At 39.1% G+C, this 16,691-nt stretch overlaps 1 protein-coding gene across 2 annotated transcripts in view; it reads left to right on the plus strand.

The window, feature by feature from the left end:
- The window catches only part of ctnna2 (catenin (cadherin-associated protein), alpha 2), a 337,564-nt gene that overhangs the window by 95,631 nt on the left and 225,242 nt on the right, over nt 1-16,691 (plus strand). For both annotated transcript variants that reach the window (XM_067584710.1, XM_067584711.1), the window contains exon 7: nt 2,732-2,935. In XM_067584710.1, the coding sequence (XP_067440811.1) occupies nt 2,732-2,935 (204 nt within the window). The remainder of the gene's footprint in view (nt 1-2,731; nt 2,936-16,691) is intronic.

The raw sequence follows: 16,691 nt of genomic DNA on the forward strand, positions 1-16,691 counted from the left end.
CTCCAAATTGAACAAAACAAGATAAGGGAGCATTAAAATAAATGGCTTCATTACCACAGTATGCAGGTTATTTGATTAAACCTATAAGTCCAACTGTGCCCTCTATAATACTCTATCAGTTAGATTCATATGTAGAGAAGCATTTTGCCTCTAGGTGAGACTGGAATCAGAGTGAGAAAGAGATGATAGGAGCTAACATTTTATTATTATTTTATTATTATTATAAAGATATGCTATAATATACTTGTGTTTTGACCCCACTGAGTTATGTTTTAAACAGTATGCAGGGTTAACATAGAGGTAATGTGATGAAAACGGACATTTATTGTGCCATATGCCAATTTTAAATCAAATTGTGTTGTATAAATGTAGTTGTTTTACATCTCAATCGCCTCCTGGTGGCTGGCTGCAGTATAGGTCATAAGTCCTGCCCCTTCCATGTTAGTGGATGGGACATGAGCCAAACTAAAAAATCAAAGTACACATCAAACAAATATTTCCTAAATATGGTTTCTGTCATTTTAGGTAGTTCTTATCACACTGATGTTTGTGCAAGTGCTAATTTTTCTGATAAGGTTGTTTTTAATTAGTTATTTGACAATATGAAAAGGGGGCATCATGATTGACAGCTGTGACAGCCACTCTCAAACCTCCGTCAGGCAGCAGGATGGTTTAGGGGGCATGTTCGCGGGCCGTCATCCCGCCGCCCAACCCTACTGCGCAGACTCTGGCTCCAAATGACATCACAAAAGCAAGTCTGCAGTTCCTGCAAAGGAGATATGTTGGCTTCACTTCTGCATAGCGGTAGGAAGTGGCGATGTGTCGTCCATATTTATATACTGTCAATGATATAGAAGCAAATGTTGCATCTGGTCTTGAATGTTAAAACAGCACTAATCCTAACTAATCTCCTCGTACACTTGCACAGTTTTTCAAGGTACTTCGGTGCAGGTTGGTTGTTCCAAGCATTTTGAAGAACTTGCCACAGTTCTTCTGTGGATTTAGATGTCTCAGTTGCTTCTGTCTCTTCATGTAATCCCAGACTGACTCCATGATGTTGAGATCAAGGCTCTGTGGAGGCCACACCATCTGCTGCAAGACTCCTTGTTCTTTTTGTTACTGAAGATAATTCTTTATGTCTGTGACTGTATGTGTGGAGTCATTGTCAAGCTGCAAAATAAATTTGGGACTGATCAGACGCCTCCCTGATGGTATTGCATAATGGATAAGAATCTCAACATCCAAAGTGTCTAAAACTTTTGCACAGTACTGTACATATATACACGTTTGGTTGGTTTTAATATTTCGTTTTAACACAATGTGTCTAGCAGAGGACAGAACATAATGTGTTTGTGTTACACATGTTTTGACATCTTTGTGTTAACCTTCTTGACACAGATCCTGTGTGAATATCATTAACATAGTGGTTATGTCAAAATGAACACAACAAGCACACACATTTATGTGCACTATGTAGAAGGGGGGACATGCCTGTGAAGAGAGACATGAATTTAGCAGAGCTAGAAAAGCTGTGGAGTTAACATTAAGGTCTCCTTCTTTTTTCCTTGCATCTGGTTACTATCTTAAACAGACAGCCCTGTAGTCAACAAGAAGTGAATGTTTTATACTAAAAGATATTTTGTATAGAGTATCACTTTATCAATTTACTGTCTCTAAGTCAAGCAACCCAGTGTTTGACCTTGTTCATGTAACCCTTGTTTTGCGTATCTTAGTCATGGTGGCTGATTGTTGTAACAGTTCAGTCTCATTCAGAGCTACAATTTGCATACATCTTAATAAATTTATTAACAAACTGTAGCAAATATTTGACTGCTGTTTGCTAACGTATGAAAACTCTGTGGAAGCATTTGATGTTCTTTAAGCAAATATAAATCTATTATGAATTTACAATATATGCACTTCTTAGACAGATGTTCACATTTGTCATTAGAATTTGTTGCAAGGGAGAAAAGTTATTTAGTTGTGGGCTTTTGACAAGAAGATGCTTTTCAGTTTGACTTCTATTTTCTCCTTGAAGGGATTTATTACAAAACACTTTATCCCTTTTGGGGGGAGAAATGCAGCTTAAAATTTCTCACTCAGTATTTCAAAGCTCTTTTGTTCACGAAGGTCTAAGATGGTTGCAAAGCGTAATGGTATTTGATACTATGTTTGATTTTTTTTCAAGCATGTATTCATTTTGTTTAAATGTGTCTTAAAATAATGTGTTGTTTTTCCATATGCTGTAAATCTGCTCTTAGAATGAAACATTTCACTTTTAATTAGAGAGTGGAGAAAGAGGCACATTGTCCTATTTATTTGAAACACTGTACTTCCCTAATTAGTGTTTAACCATTTAATGAGTACAGTGTCTGATTAGCAGGGTTCTGGCATGTTTTGTTTGCTGTATATGGTCAGTTGATGATGCTGCTGTCTATCTACTTCAGAAATTGCTCTCTATAACCAAATGCCAAAGTCCTCTGTCACAAATTTACTTAAATTCATCAACTATTACATCACTATTTATAAGTAATTCATGTTCACATGATGAAAACAAAATAAAGTACAAACTGTAGTCTTCATAATACATATTTAACCATGGCCTGTAATACTATTTGAATTTACAGCTTTTATTTTGCACAGGATACAGTTCCTCAGTCTTCCACTGGTCATTTCCACTGTTCAGCCTGTGATATTGTCCTGACCTGCTTTTCGTCTTTTTGCCTTACAGAACAAGATCATCCTGGACCCTTTGACATTCAGCGAGGCACGTTTCCGGCCCTCTCTTGAGGAGCGCTTGGAGAGCATCATCAGTGGTGCTGCACTAATGGCTGACTCTTCGTGCACACGTGACGACCGCCGAGAACGCATTGTGGCTGAGTGCAACGCTGTTCGACAGGCCCTCCAAGACTTGTTGAGCGAGTACATGAACAATGTGAGTTTCCTCTTTGATAATTTTATACCCGTTACCTAGTTGCAACTGCACACATGCTGATGTATGCATGCACCTACTTGAGCGCACACACACACAGACACACATGCTGCTCATTTCCTTTCACTTTTCTACTTAATCCTGACTACACTTTCTCAAGTGGGTAGCTTGGTGCCTTAAACCTGCATTCTTTCTAATGGTCAGCTACACTGATTGCAAAAAGAAGCCCAATTGTATAGAAGTCTGTCAGAAAATGACCCTACTTCTCACTTGATTTATTACTTCAGTAAACAGTTTCCTAATGAGTTTATGGTCTCAATCGCTAGTTTCAAGTCTTCTTCAATACAGCATGATGTTCATTTTGTAAATTATGGTCCCATTTAGAGTAAAATAATAAAGCAGAGTATGCGTTAAGGTGTGGCTACTTTGTGATTGACAAGTTGCTGCCACTGCGACAACATTGTTTACATTACATATCGTAACCCCAGATTTGAATAGGAGTATAGGTGTAGCTATTTCATTGTGTTTTCAGTTCATGAAAGTTAATTGTAACATTCTGGTTGCCTAAAAAAGTCTTGTTCAGCGTTCAGCTGTATTAAAAGATCTTCTAAGGAGTTGGCTAATCAGTTTATCCTGTAAGTACATTTTGTTTTAAGCCTGTTTTTCGTTCGACAATACTAGCATTAGCATTAGCATTATCACAGTTAACCATAGACTGTAAATGCACCATGCTAACCAAGCTAGCTGCTAGCGGCTAGCAACTAGCGTTAGGGTCAGCTACACCCTCTCGTCCAAATATTGCCACTTCTGACTCCAAAAATCCAAAATGGCAACAGTCAAAATGCCAAACTTGAGGCTTCATTACGGGAGTCCACAAATCAATGGGTGACATCACAATGGCTACGTCCATTATTTTTTTTCTTTTTTACAATCTATGGCCAACACATTTGCTGGTCACTTCTGTATTTTATCTTTTTCTCTCTTTTGTGGGATTGCAGAACTAAACACCTCTCCCTGCTATTTCAAGTAATATTTCCTCTTCTAATACTGTCACCTCCCATCAAACATTGAGTGTTACGCCGTGTCTACACAGGAAACGTAGCATGAGCAGCACATTAGCAGAGCAGCAGCTAGTCTGTCTGTGTGTCTACACAAAATGTGGCACAGTGTTTAGTGCCGCCTGCATGCTCTAGAGCCCAACGCTCAAAACCCAATACACAAGCACTTTTGCACAAGGGAACCCTGAACCGTTACAGGGCCTGTGTAGACAGCTGTATTGATTTAATAGAAGTGTATCTGTTCCAAAGGTGCAAAGGTGAGTGGAGATGAGACAGTGCAAGATGAGGTCTTGGTACTTTGGTGAAAATCACCTCTTCGATGTGCCGAGCGTAGATGTCCTAGGACCAGGTGTCTTTTCAGCTTGACATACTCTGTTGATAATTTCATGATCCCATCACTAAATGCAAAGCATTACTTGGAGAAGCCAGTCTGGACATTTCCTCTTCATTTGGTGATCCATTTTTGTTATGCTCTTCTGTGATTCACATAGCTGTAAAAGAGGTAAGAAACTGGCCAAGACGACGACGATGATGATTAATCATCCCACACGTCTACTTCAACCGACCCTTTTGTGCGTACTCTAGTTGGGTATATATGAGCAAAAATACTAGGAACTTTTGGATACACAGTTATTGACCTGAAATGACTTTTCTTAATGCTGGTCTTTGTAATTTTGCCATTAAACTGGAGCCCATGAGATTTCTGAAACTTTCAATGTCAAATCTATTAAATGTCTGATCTTCTTTTATCATCTTAAAAGCAAGTTTGCTTTACGTTCAAGACTTATTCCTTCATTAGTCTGCAGAAACATGTGCAGACATTTTCATGGGTGGTTGTTTACTTCAGTGTCCATAGCATAAACATTATATGCTATGTGTAAATGTGCAAATAATAAAAATTCAAAATGTGTGTTAATGTAAGGTGCCATTAGATGTGGTGGGTTTACAGATGTGCAAATAATGAGATTTCATGTTAATGTAACGTGCAGTGTCCATGGGCGGGATAAGAGTCCGTGTCAGTGGGGATCCTGAGCCTTGTTGATGACGCCAGCTGCAGTCGGAAAGAAGCTGTCCTTGTGGTGTGAGGTTTTTGGTCATGATTACTGCAGCGTCTTGCCTCTGCTTCTCACAATTATTATTTTATAAACAAAATCATTCATCTCTGCTGTGTTGTCTTGGTGGCAAGAGTCTCACTGAAAGACCAAAACCTCACAAAGATAAAATTCACTACATCTATAGATACCACTACAGGTATTTTTCAATTTTTTGTAATTTGGAAAGCTGACCTTTTAATTGTGGTTATAATTATAGTAACATTATCTTTATCTAAGCATTTATTTCTGTAATCACTTAATGAGACAGCCCAATAGAAGACAGTTTTTTGCAGGATTGGTAGGATCTGCCTAGAAAATCAATAAACAAACATAAAAGGGATTTTTGTTCAAAGCAGAGGCTGTTGCAACTTTGCGATGTACATAAAATGTAGATATAGCTCTTTCATCAAAGAATGTGCGGCCATCCTTACTATAACTCAGAGTATGGTGTTAAATCTACAGAGATTTTCTCCTTTTACTTACTTATGAAAAAAAGTAAAATCATGTGCATTTATGAACACTCAGATGCCCTTTCCCCCTCTTAAGGCACAGCAGCTTTTTGCTAAAGTAATTGTGCCTTGGTTCATTAGACCCATGAGTTGTGTTTTAGAGGCTACAGCTGGGAGATTGTTGACAGCCCCTGGCTGTCCTAGCAAGGAACACAGAGTAAATCACAGAGACACAAAGAACAAAATGCTTCTACTTCTCAGCTCAGCATCCCCAGTGAGGGTAAATCAAAATCCAAGAGTGAATATGGAGGATATCATTACCAAGCCTGCTCATAAAGTATAATATTTAATAAATATTGCAAATGCTTAAAATAGCTGTAAATACATAAAAAACTGAAGCTTTGTTGAGTCTAATCCCTCTCTGAGAAACAAGAATTGCTACTGTTTATGACCTTAACTCTATGTTTTTACTTTAGCATAAGTTGTACAGTTTTAGACAGTGATACCTCTGATCACTACAGAGCACAACAGGAATACTATATTTTCCTTTTCTTTTAAAGAAATGTATATTTATTTATTTAATTATTAAGGCATCTGCCCCTTAGACATTTTAGACATCCTCAAATAGTCTGTTTGTCAGAGATGACTTACAGTCACATGATATAATTCACTGTAGGCAGTACTTTGACCCTGGCTGAGATTTTACTTTATATAGTTTTACTGCAAGTCCGAAATATAAAAATTAGGTTCAAATGGCAATTGGCAGTGTTCAGGCGCCATGGGATCTGTGAATCATCTCATTACTGCAGTGCCACATACAGCATAACATTCAAACTTTGTGCTTGCAATTTACAGCTGTCAAATGTTAAACATTACCTAAAACTGACTGCTGTTAAAAATCACCCAGATAAGCATCTCTGGATAACGTTTGATCATAGCTGTCTACACTCATGCAAAAGATTAATAAGTGATAATACTAATTATAGTCTTAATAATAATTATGTGCACACCAGTGTTTCTCACAGGTTGAGAATGTACTTGTGGTGGTGGGTGGTGCAGCGTGTGATGGGTGGGTTCATTATCAGTGTGCATTATGAAATGATTATTGCACATCTTGGTTGAAAAAAAAAAAAGCAACCTGGGCAGGTCTTAATCTACCTGGGTGGGCTTCTCAAGTAGAGCCTATGTAAAGGAAATGCTGCACAATATGCATTCCATGCTCAGTTGCAGTGGATTGTGCAAAGATTGAAAGATATTTTAAGAGACATCTATTTGCTATCCACAGATGTTCATTTGTACTACTAAGAAATCTTAACAAGAATAGAGACACAGGCTAAACTGGCAAGAGACTGATGGTGGTGGCCATGCTTTCTAACAGACCCAGGAAGACACATTGGCCAACAGAAAATAAATGAGTAAAGACCAAAATGTGAACAAGTTGACCTCTGTAATTTACCATTCACTGGTGCCCTTGGTCCACTGAGATGTAATATAAAACAAAACTGGCAGTTATAAATGGTGCTGCAGCTTTTTGATTTTAAAAAGTTAATTGCATAATTAATTCATTTGAAAGCATTCTACAGTATTCTGCCTGTATTAGAATAACGAAATGAAATTGTAATTTACTGACCAATATCACTGGTTAAGTTAACCCTAACGGGTTAAGTTGGTGTGTTTGCTCTGGAGTAAAGGGGGTGGATTGCTCTGCTGTGTTGTTATAAATGTTATGTTTCCAGCAGTGGAGAGCAGCCTCTCTGCTGCACCATTAGCCCCGGGACAGCCATCGTTGTACAAGATGCTGAACGGGTGCAGGGTTTTTGAAGTGAAACAGACTGTGCACAAAGTTGTTTTTCTTTGCACCAGAATTGGTTTAAGTTGTTTAATGCTGCAGTGCGCGTTGGTCAGCCGGTTTCTTTTGTTAGTGCTGGAGATCGCTCCTCCGCTCCGCTGATGTTGATCTCTGGTCGATGGCATAGAAACTATTCACAATATGTTTGTCTCACTACTAGGTGAACTACAAAATATCTCTAGCATGTGCCTACTGTAGACTGTCTTGGTGCTGCACTGCCCTTGCAGTTGAGTTCTGCCGTTTTCGTTCCGTCAACATAACATTATTAACTAACATTTAGAAAATCAATTTTTGGCATTTGTGATTCAATTCGGAATCGTAGAAGATAAGAATCACAATCCTTAAGTGAATCAATTTTTTTACCCACCCCTAATAGTTTCCCACTCAATCTGCAGTGTAATTAAAAACATTATTTACCACCGTAACAGTCCAATTCTGAGACATAATCCCCTAGCTGAATGTTACCAGCCGCCACTTTGACAAGGTCGCTCGTGGCTGTACAGTGAAAGTCCTTTCGTCCAAAGTTTACTGTAGTAATGTAAACATCCAGTTGCCTTTATGTTTCTTCCGACTTCTTCATTCAGTCACACACCCCTGCCCCCTACCAACACACAAATTTTTATAGGAAGCTTGAACCACAGCACAAGGTTAATCAATGTGGTAGCTGGCAATAAATTAGGTTCAAGTGACAGGAGAATGTCCATACCTGTCTCAGCTGCTGGTGATCTGTGATTGGTGACAGCAGGCCCGGCTCCCTGGCTGGTGCTGAATCATCAGGAGCAGCTGATTTAGTTACGGCAGCTACGACAGGGCCAATCTATCAATTGATCTGGAGAGTAATGCATTACCAGCTTGGGTCAAGGGAGCCTGGGCAGAATATAGCCATAGCCAGAAGCCACGGCAGGTGAAAAGGGGCAACTCGGCAGGACTGCGAGCAGCATAGAGAAGGATTTAGGGAGTGTGATAGCAAGCGCACTAATCTCACTGTTAGCTGGATGTGACACATAAAACTGAACAGGGGTTGTGAGGTAGGATGATCATTAGGGAGAGACTGATGGCCTTCTTGCTCACACAGCTCATCTGGGAGTTGCCACGTAGAACGCTCAATCAACAATTGGGGTGACTGATCACATACTGTAAAATGTGTGTGTTTCTCTGTGCTTGTGCTGTCGCCATGAAATCATATCTTCTCCTTTCTTGTCATGCCATTGTCTTAAGTGTGAGAATGAGAGTGTTGGGACAAAGAATGAAAGGGAGACATAGTGAGACCAGACAAAGCTGCTGAACACTGAACATTGACAGGTGCAGGGAAGGGAAGGTGTGAGCAGTGATCAATAGTGAGATCCTGGGCTGATGGCCATTATATACTTAAAAAGAAGTGTTGTTTGGACAATCTGGAAGCAGTGAAAAGTCCCTTTCCAACCGTTGGATATGGTTAGGTGTCATTAATTTATTCATCTGTTTATTTATTTATTTATTTATTACTTAACAAAACTGACAATCTAACAACTGTGACCGCTTTACTACTTTTGCCACTGTTTGTTTTTGGTGATGAATCGCACATAAAAAAGTTTTGGAGAGGAAAAAATAATGATGAACCCCTAAAAGTTTTCTTAATTGGGTTTGGCATAAATTCTGCAAGATAAAGATAAATGGAGATTTTATCTTTTAAAAATAAAATCATGTCATGAATTGGGGCCTCTTCCCATCTGTGACCATTTTGTATAGTCTCAGACAGGAAGCATCAGTCTGGCCAGAGAAACCACACAGAGCCAACAGTTGCCCACACTGTCTCTTCTTATTGTCTAGAAACCTCCACAAAGGAATTTTGTCTAACACAACCTGACATTGCCAAGGCACTACCACAAAACACAGAACGGGCCTGCTATTGCTCGGCGGATTATTCTTCTGTTTACAGTGCAATGTGATCTCAGTGTCACTGAAGTCTGAATGTGAAGAACAGAGCGGAACAAAACAGACCTGATCAATAGAGAGAGCAAATGCCAGTAGATTGTTGGAAGTGGTACTTCATGAATGCAGATATCAAAAAACAGGTGCTCTTTGGATCCAAGGACATACAGTATCATGAGACCACAAAAAAGAGAGAGAGATTAGTCTTGTACTTTGCTTTGTGATCAATAAGTCGTAACCAAAAAAATACTAAGTGTCTTCTTCTGGCCCTGAAGAAGACTGTGAGTTGACATGCGTAGGCGCTAAGCACATTTATTAAAGGCTTTTTAATTTTTGCAAAGCAGTGTATCCTGATATTTTTTGGTTATGACTTATTGATCACAAAGCAAAGTACAAATCTAACCTCTATCTCTCTCTTTTTTATTTTTTTGGTCTCAAGACCTGATCAATACATCTTCCGTCCCCTAGCTCCTCTGATGTGCTCCACTGTCTATCACCCTAAGCTGGCTGAAGGGCACAGCTGTAACAGATGCAAGAATGCTGAATTTACCTTGACAGGGTTTTCTAAGGCTAATTGGGTGTTAAGGGGTCATTAAGAATGATGGCACTGATACGTTCTGTCACAGGGGACTAGGTATAGGGTCACAATATTCAATCCATGGCTTTTAACTTTGGGTCTTGGCTGTGGCTTGTGTCAATCTGAAAGTGATAAGTACAATAACAAAAGCATTTCAAGCTAGAATAACTGTACTAAAATAAAAATTGCTTAACAGTAGTTTAATGGTATAATTGTGGCTAGAATGAGTTTATAGTTAGCATGGCATTAGCCTCAAATTACTAACATAAAAAGGTGTATAACCAATGTATAACTAAAACAACACTTGCAAGATATGGAGCACATATAACTGTGACACTTGGAGAATGTAGAGATAATACTTGATCAAGTCAGTTGTCTAGTTTCTTTGCCACTGCGCCGTTCTGACAAAATGTTGGATGTAAACAGTGTCAGAGTGAACACTGTAGGGAACTGTGCCACTTTTCCATCTGTTTTTTTTTTTTCTCTCCACCAACCCTGCCCAGCTCATTACATGACCCGTCTGTTCTATTTTTTTTTTTTCATGTTCTCATTGGTTGCTGAAAATCCAGCAAATCCAGCGTCCATGTCTTGGATAAGGCTCTTGTCATTCCATAAAAATGAACACAGCCTCACCTCACCACACAAAGGCCTGAGGAGTTACAAGCTGACACACACAGTAAAAGAAGGGAAAGGGTGTGTTTCTTTCTCAAGTGCATTCATTTTATTCATGAGCATGTACTGAATACCTACAATTTTCTTGTTATTGTTGTGTTCCGCTTCATTTCCCAGCATTTATATCTCTTTTTATGATGGTATAACTGCACAGTAACTAAATGACTAAGAGGGTCTTTTCATCAGATGTGTGATGCAGGTATAGCAGAAAGAATATGTTGATTAACACCACACAATCAGGCAGCACACATTTTCCATAAATAAGATGTCTCTGTATATCTTTTCGCTTGGCAATAGTTTGTAAAAGTTATAATTAGTCTCTTGAATTTTCATCCTGTTCATTGCTTTTTTGTTTTTGACACATTGGTATTTGCAAGCTGAACCACATTTTCTTTGCATTGTTGTTCTAAACTCTATGCAGCAGTGCACATCCAGCAATTTAGTATGAAAGTTTGCAGCCATTATACAAATATGAAAGGAAATTCCAGCTAATAAAGTCTGATAGTAAATCAGACTGTATTTTTTTGTGCCAGCCTGGACTTCACTTTACAGTACTAATGGTATACATGATGAATCCTGTTATGAAACAAACATGTTTTCCAGGAGATATTCTATATATGCTTTTCTCAGTACCAAATTATTATTTTTAATTGATCCCAGTGTAAGACTAAAAATGGAATGATGAGTTACTTAATTTCTGTGATGTGAATTTTACAGACCTGGGGCACACAACAATTTGTACTTTTAACAAACTAGCCAGTACACAAATGTACAATTATATCTCGATCTTTCTGCTGGAGTTTAAAGATTAATGATATAATCAAATTATAGTCAAAAAAGCTGTTATTACAAACCTACATCACAGCAGCACTGGTGGTATAACCAATACAAATAGCACACCAGTAGAGATGTGCATAATGAGCATCCACTTGTGCTGTGGCAGGAGAGAACCCACCAATACCCAGAGCTATATTGTTGACCTGCCATTATCTGTACGTGCACACTTTGGTGACTGCCGTGTCTCTATGCTCTCCCTCTCTCTTTTTTGTGCTTGTTGCTTACTCTCCTCTCTCTCTCTCTCTCTCTCTCTCTCTCTCTCTCTCTCTCTCTCTCTCTCTCTCTCTCTCTCTCTCTCTCTCTGTCTATCTGTCACACACCTCTCCTCCTTTTTATTTCCAGTCAGGTAGTTGGTTACATGAGTGTTGTTTAAATGCAAATAACATTGAACGAAATTCCCATCAATAATTTCTGTTTCCCTTCATTTGACATCATTGGCGCTAGTGCTCACTGGTTTCTGTGTTATTCTAAGAGAAGCACATTGTTTCCTTGTGACAGCCAGCCACATGATAGTAATTTGGCCCCTGCTTTAATACAAGTTAATCAAAATCTTCCTTTAATGATCAGTGTAAATTTGCAGTACCTCCTCACTCTTTTTTGTTATCCCCTTGCTTATTCCTCTCTTTTTCCAAGTGTCCTCACATCATGGTCCCTCCAGACTCAGCACTTACACCCCGTTAAACGTCCCAGGCCCAGCAATAAATCATTGGTTCCCCACAGCGTCCCGTGCCCTCCCTCCCATCTGTCAACACCTAATGCACCACACGACAAGCTGCAATCCACTGTGCACCAACAAACCACTCACTTTGAACAACTTAGCTTTCTCAGCCATTGAAGGCTGGCTCAGAGACATAGCCTCTGAAGGGGATTGACCAGAAGGCCCAGGTAAAAACTGTAAGTCTATTTAAGGCCCTTGGGAGGCTCAGAGGACTCCTTTATTCCCACCACTTTAGTCTGAGAGCGAGTTGGAGACAGCTGAAGCAACTGACCCACAGTGAATGTCCTCTGCTGAGATAGCAAGGCTACCTGCCTGTAGAAGGTCCAAAGCTCAAAGAGATTCCCTGCTGTTAAACAGTCACCAAACAGCCCATAATGTTTTGGATCCATTTATCTGTAACTTTGCCAAGACTCAGTTCCATTCATTTATGTATGTGGGATTGCATTATTTGTAAGTATTTTTTAATGTCTTTGAACAAAATAACAGTAGCATCTTTCTAATCGTGTAACAACACATCAACGTACAGCTCAAACTTACCACGAAGTTGAAGCAGCTCCTCTCTGACACAGTTTTACCAAAGCCTGAACAGAAGCTACACAGATAGGACGTCTGTTATGTTAAATTACATTGCACTTTATCTACCAAAGACAAATAGTTTTGTCCAGGGCATGAGCAGCCTCTGTACAATCCTCGACAAACACAATTTAAGTTTGGTTCCAGTCCACTGAATTTCATAATTCCATGATATTCCTGATAATTTGCTATCCATGCTGCTGTCATGCAGTCAGATTTTTAGCTCTTGTATGTGTTCTCTCTATTTTTCAAAGTTTGTTTTACTATTTGATGATTTATAATTATTCATTCTTCCAGTAAAGTTTATAACGTTTTTACTACTTACTAGGCAAGTGTATTTGTATAGCACTAAGGCAATTCAAATTGCTTTATATAAGATATAAAAAGGCATAAACTGAGGTTTACTACAGATGAAGCATGCTTTCACTTGCCACTTTAAGGTATACCTATTTAGTACTGCAGTATGTTTTTTTGATTGTTTGTTTTTTTTGATTAATATCCATATTTTTGTCAATGCTGACTCAGTAGTATTGATTTAGTAAAGTACTGACAGTGCTGGCCATTGTAGTAAAACTAGAAGACTACTTTCAAATTCCCAAAACTCTCTTTTAATATTTGTTTTAAAAATGCTAGGCCATGAAAGGATCAGCAAAAATGCTTTGATATGCTGTAAAGTGTTGGTAATACATAGCTTTATGTTTGCCAAAAAAGGGCAAGTGGTTATTCTGCTATTCACTCTGTTTTTCGAGAGACAAGATAACGCAAGAAAGATGAAGACAGAGCAAGAGATTGAATGAGGAAGGACAGATGGAGGGAGAAAGAGAGAGAAAGTCCGTGGCCATGTTCATGTTCTTCAAATTTTTCCAATTTTGCAGAGGTCGCTCTTAAAATGTTACTTTCTGAAAATCTAACTAAAAAAATTTTTAAAAAAGTCTTATTATCACAACAGAGACTGTGACAAGTGGTTGAAAATCTTTCTCAATTTAATCAGGACATCTAGTTACCCTTCAATGCCTATCATTCCGTTTTGATGATTATGTCTGAACCGACATGAGTAGGAACCGACATGGTCTTTCACTGCTACAACCCATCAGTTTTAATTTGACAAGCTGCCTATACAGAAACCCTTCTACGCCTCACATTGGTTTTTGCATATATGTGGCATTTCTTTTACCTTGAATAATCCTGGTTTAAGTTCCTCTGACCTCTGTCATTGAGGTGTTTCCACACACAGACCTGCCAAAGACCACCAAAGGAGGTAATTCATTTTCGTTAGTTTTCATGTACCCCTCATATGTCAATTATGTGCACAGTGCTGTACCATGAGCAACTGTGGTCAAAGCCTGTGAAGCTAGAAAGGTGTGAGTTTTTCTTCTTTCTTTATACAACAGGAACGGCAGGAGAAAACGTGTTATTTACCTTGATGATGGATTAGGTTTGAGTTTGCCCAAACTACAATAAATGCTTGTTGCCTGCAGCTTGTAATCTAACTAGGTGACTGTTGCTGTATCTTCTTTTAACATTTTTTTTCCTTCCAATATTAAAATCTGGTTATCTGACAAAAAATGAATTTTGAATTGAATGGCTAAGGTGAGACTTCCTTTACTGGTTTCACAAGTCTTCCAGTGGTTCACCAATTAAAGGCTCTTAAAGTCAGGCAACAGCAGAAAGTATTCACTTTGCATGAGTGGCACCTTAACAGCAGCAGACATTATTACAGCTCTGATGGATAGCACGGCAAACGCTGTTGCCTGATTGTTGATGGGGATTAGTGGGTACTTGGTTATCATTACCGGGTGGTCTGCCCACTAATTTCTATGGTAGGAGAAACATTGAAAAGCAATGCTAATTATATCAATAAAGCAGTGGGTTTTTTTTTTTTTTTATTACAGTTGGCTCATTTGCAGTTGTGACTACTCTGTCTGATTAGTTCTGGTAAGGCCTATGCTGATGATACACCTATACTGAGGTCACACAATACAAATTCTCTCAAGAGCAGGTCTGAAAATAAAAAGAGGCATGTTTACCATGGGCAGGGTTTAGTGTTTAGTGTAAAGTTTAAGGTTAGGGTTAATTTTTGCCCTAAAGTGGAACTAATCAGAGGTGCACTTTGGCCAATCAAAAGGGATACTTTGGCTTACCAGAAGTGCACTTGAGGTGCACCTGGGCCAACCAGATTGGGACTTGAAGGAAGCTTGGGCTAACCATAGGGACAGTTGACCACAACGGCATTTAAGGCTCTGCAGTCAACCAGGCCAACACTTGGGTTTACCAGAAGGGCCCTTGGGCTGACCATGAGGAACAATTTAGTTGAACTGGTGTGTCATTTTACCAAAAAGGAGGTATGCAAGGGTACAGACATATCCGGGTTGAATAGAGTTCACCACAGATATGTCTCATCCCACCTACCCACCCTTGTCCATGCCACTGGGCAGAGATACTGGCAAACATTTTGAGGGGTGAATGATCTACCCTTCAACTCCCTCACCATCTGTATAGGATAAAGTTGTACATGGATTGATCAAAGCAATTGAATCTGGCATGATTTTGCATTGTTGGCCAAAGATAAATCCCAATGCTGTGGTAATCAAGACCTTCAAGTGGGAACGAACTGATCTGAAGGTCATTTGGACTTAATCATGGTCTAATAATGTCCAGCTTACATCAATTATTGTTTGGATCTTAACACTGCATCACATAGTTTATTATATCCCTTCAAGTCTATGAAGTGATCTGTGTAACACCTCCACACACATCCAATAACAATAAGCCCCAAGATGTGTCTCTTGTTTTGTCTATGTGCTTACCAAGTGTACAAATGGCAGCTATAATATCAGCTAGAGAATGCTGTCTGCTATATTCTCCATTCCAATTATGCTTTCTTCTGTGGCTGCAGAAGAAACAGAAACCTCTGTAGGCGGTAGCAAGCAACCAGCACATGGCTGTCTGAACGCCCTCATGTCACCATCTCCGATTGAGGTGATCGGATAAATGAGACTTTAATTGGGTTTTTAGGCTAAGTCATATTAGGAGATGAGATAGAATTATCCAGGAACATATTAATGTAATAAAAAGCTCTCAGATCTGGCAGCTCTATTGCATTAGAAAGCTGCCAGCCCTTCTCCTCTCCTCCCCCTCCCTCCAATGCCAATCCCCCTCAAGGGCTTGCTGCTTTGAGCAGCGCTAACATGATTGGCATTGATAGCTGGATCAAACTATAGAATCAACCCTAATATCATTAAGTGAGCAGACATAGAAGCAAAGACCTGGGCTCTAACTGTATTAGCTGCTACATATGTTAGGGTTATGAATGCAAGGGACTAAATGCATTGGGAAATCAAGCATGCAGTCCACAATTTGCAGAAAAAAGTGTGTATCTATAACCTTTGTGCCTTTGGGTGTATGCTACTATGTATGTGTGTGTGTATGTGTGTGTGTGTGTAAAAAAAAAAGAAAAAAGAATGTTTATGTACATATAAAGGCTTATGCGAATCCTGTTGGTGTTTGCCTGCTTTTTACATTAATCAGGCATTATTGTCAGTCCTGGTGTTCTGTTGCAGAGCAGACACTTCCTCGTTTTACGTAAATAAGCTAAGACCTGCACATGTCCCTCAATCTGTCAACAGCTGTTTCTGAGGAGAACGGGATTAGTTTTACAGGGTATCCTCATGTAGCAGTGAGTGCTAATACATTCTATTCCAATAAGTGGGTTGCTATTCCCTCTAATACTGCCAAATGCTTACGTATTAGTGAGCAAAATTGATGAAATAGTGTCTAGTCATCCTCTACTTGCCAGGTCATACACTATTCATACACCATTTGTTCCAGGAACTGTACCACCTTTTTTCACGGTGACCCTCTTAAATCCATCTCGTCACTCTAATTATAAGTCATCCAAGTTTCAAACACCATCTTTTTTGATACCAATGGGTTTAAAGTCGTTAAAAATGGAAACACAAGTCACTACATTCAACATTGTAGTTGCTGCACATCATCCACAATCATCAAGTTTGCAAAGGGC

Source organism: Thunnus thynnus, chromosome 3 (genome assembly GCF_963924715.1).
Source record: "Thunnus thynnus chromosome 3, fThuThy2.1, whole genome shotgun sequence".
NCBI lineage: Eukaryota > Metazoa > Chordata > Actinopteri > Scombriformes > Scombridae > Thunnus > Thunnus thynnus.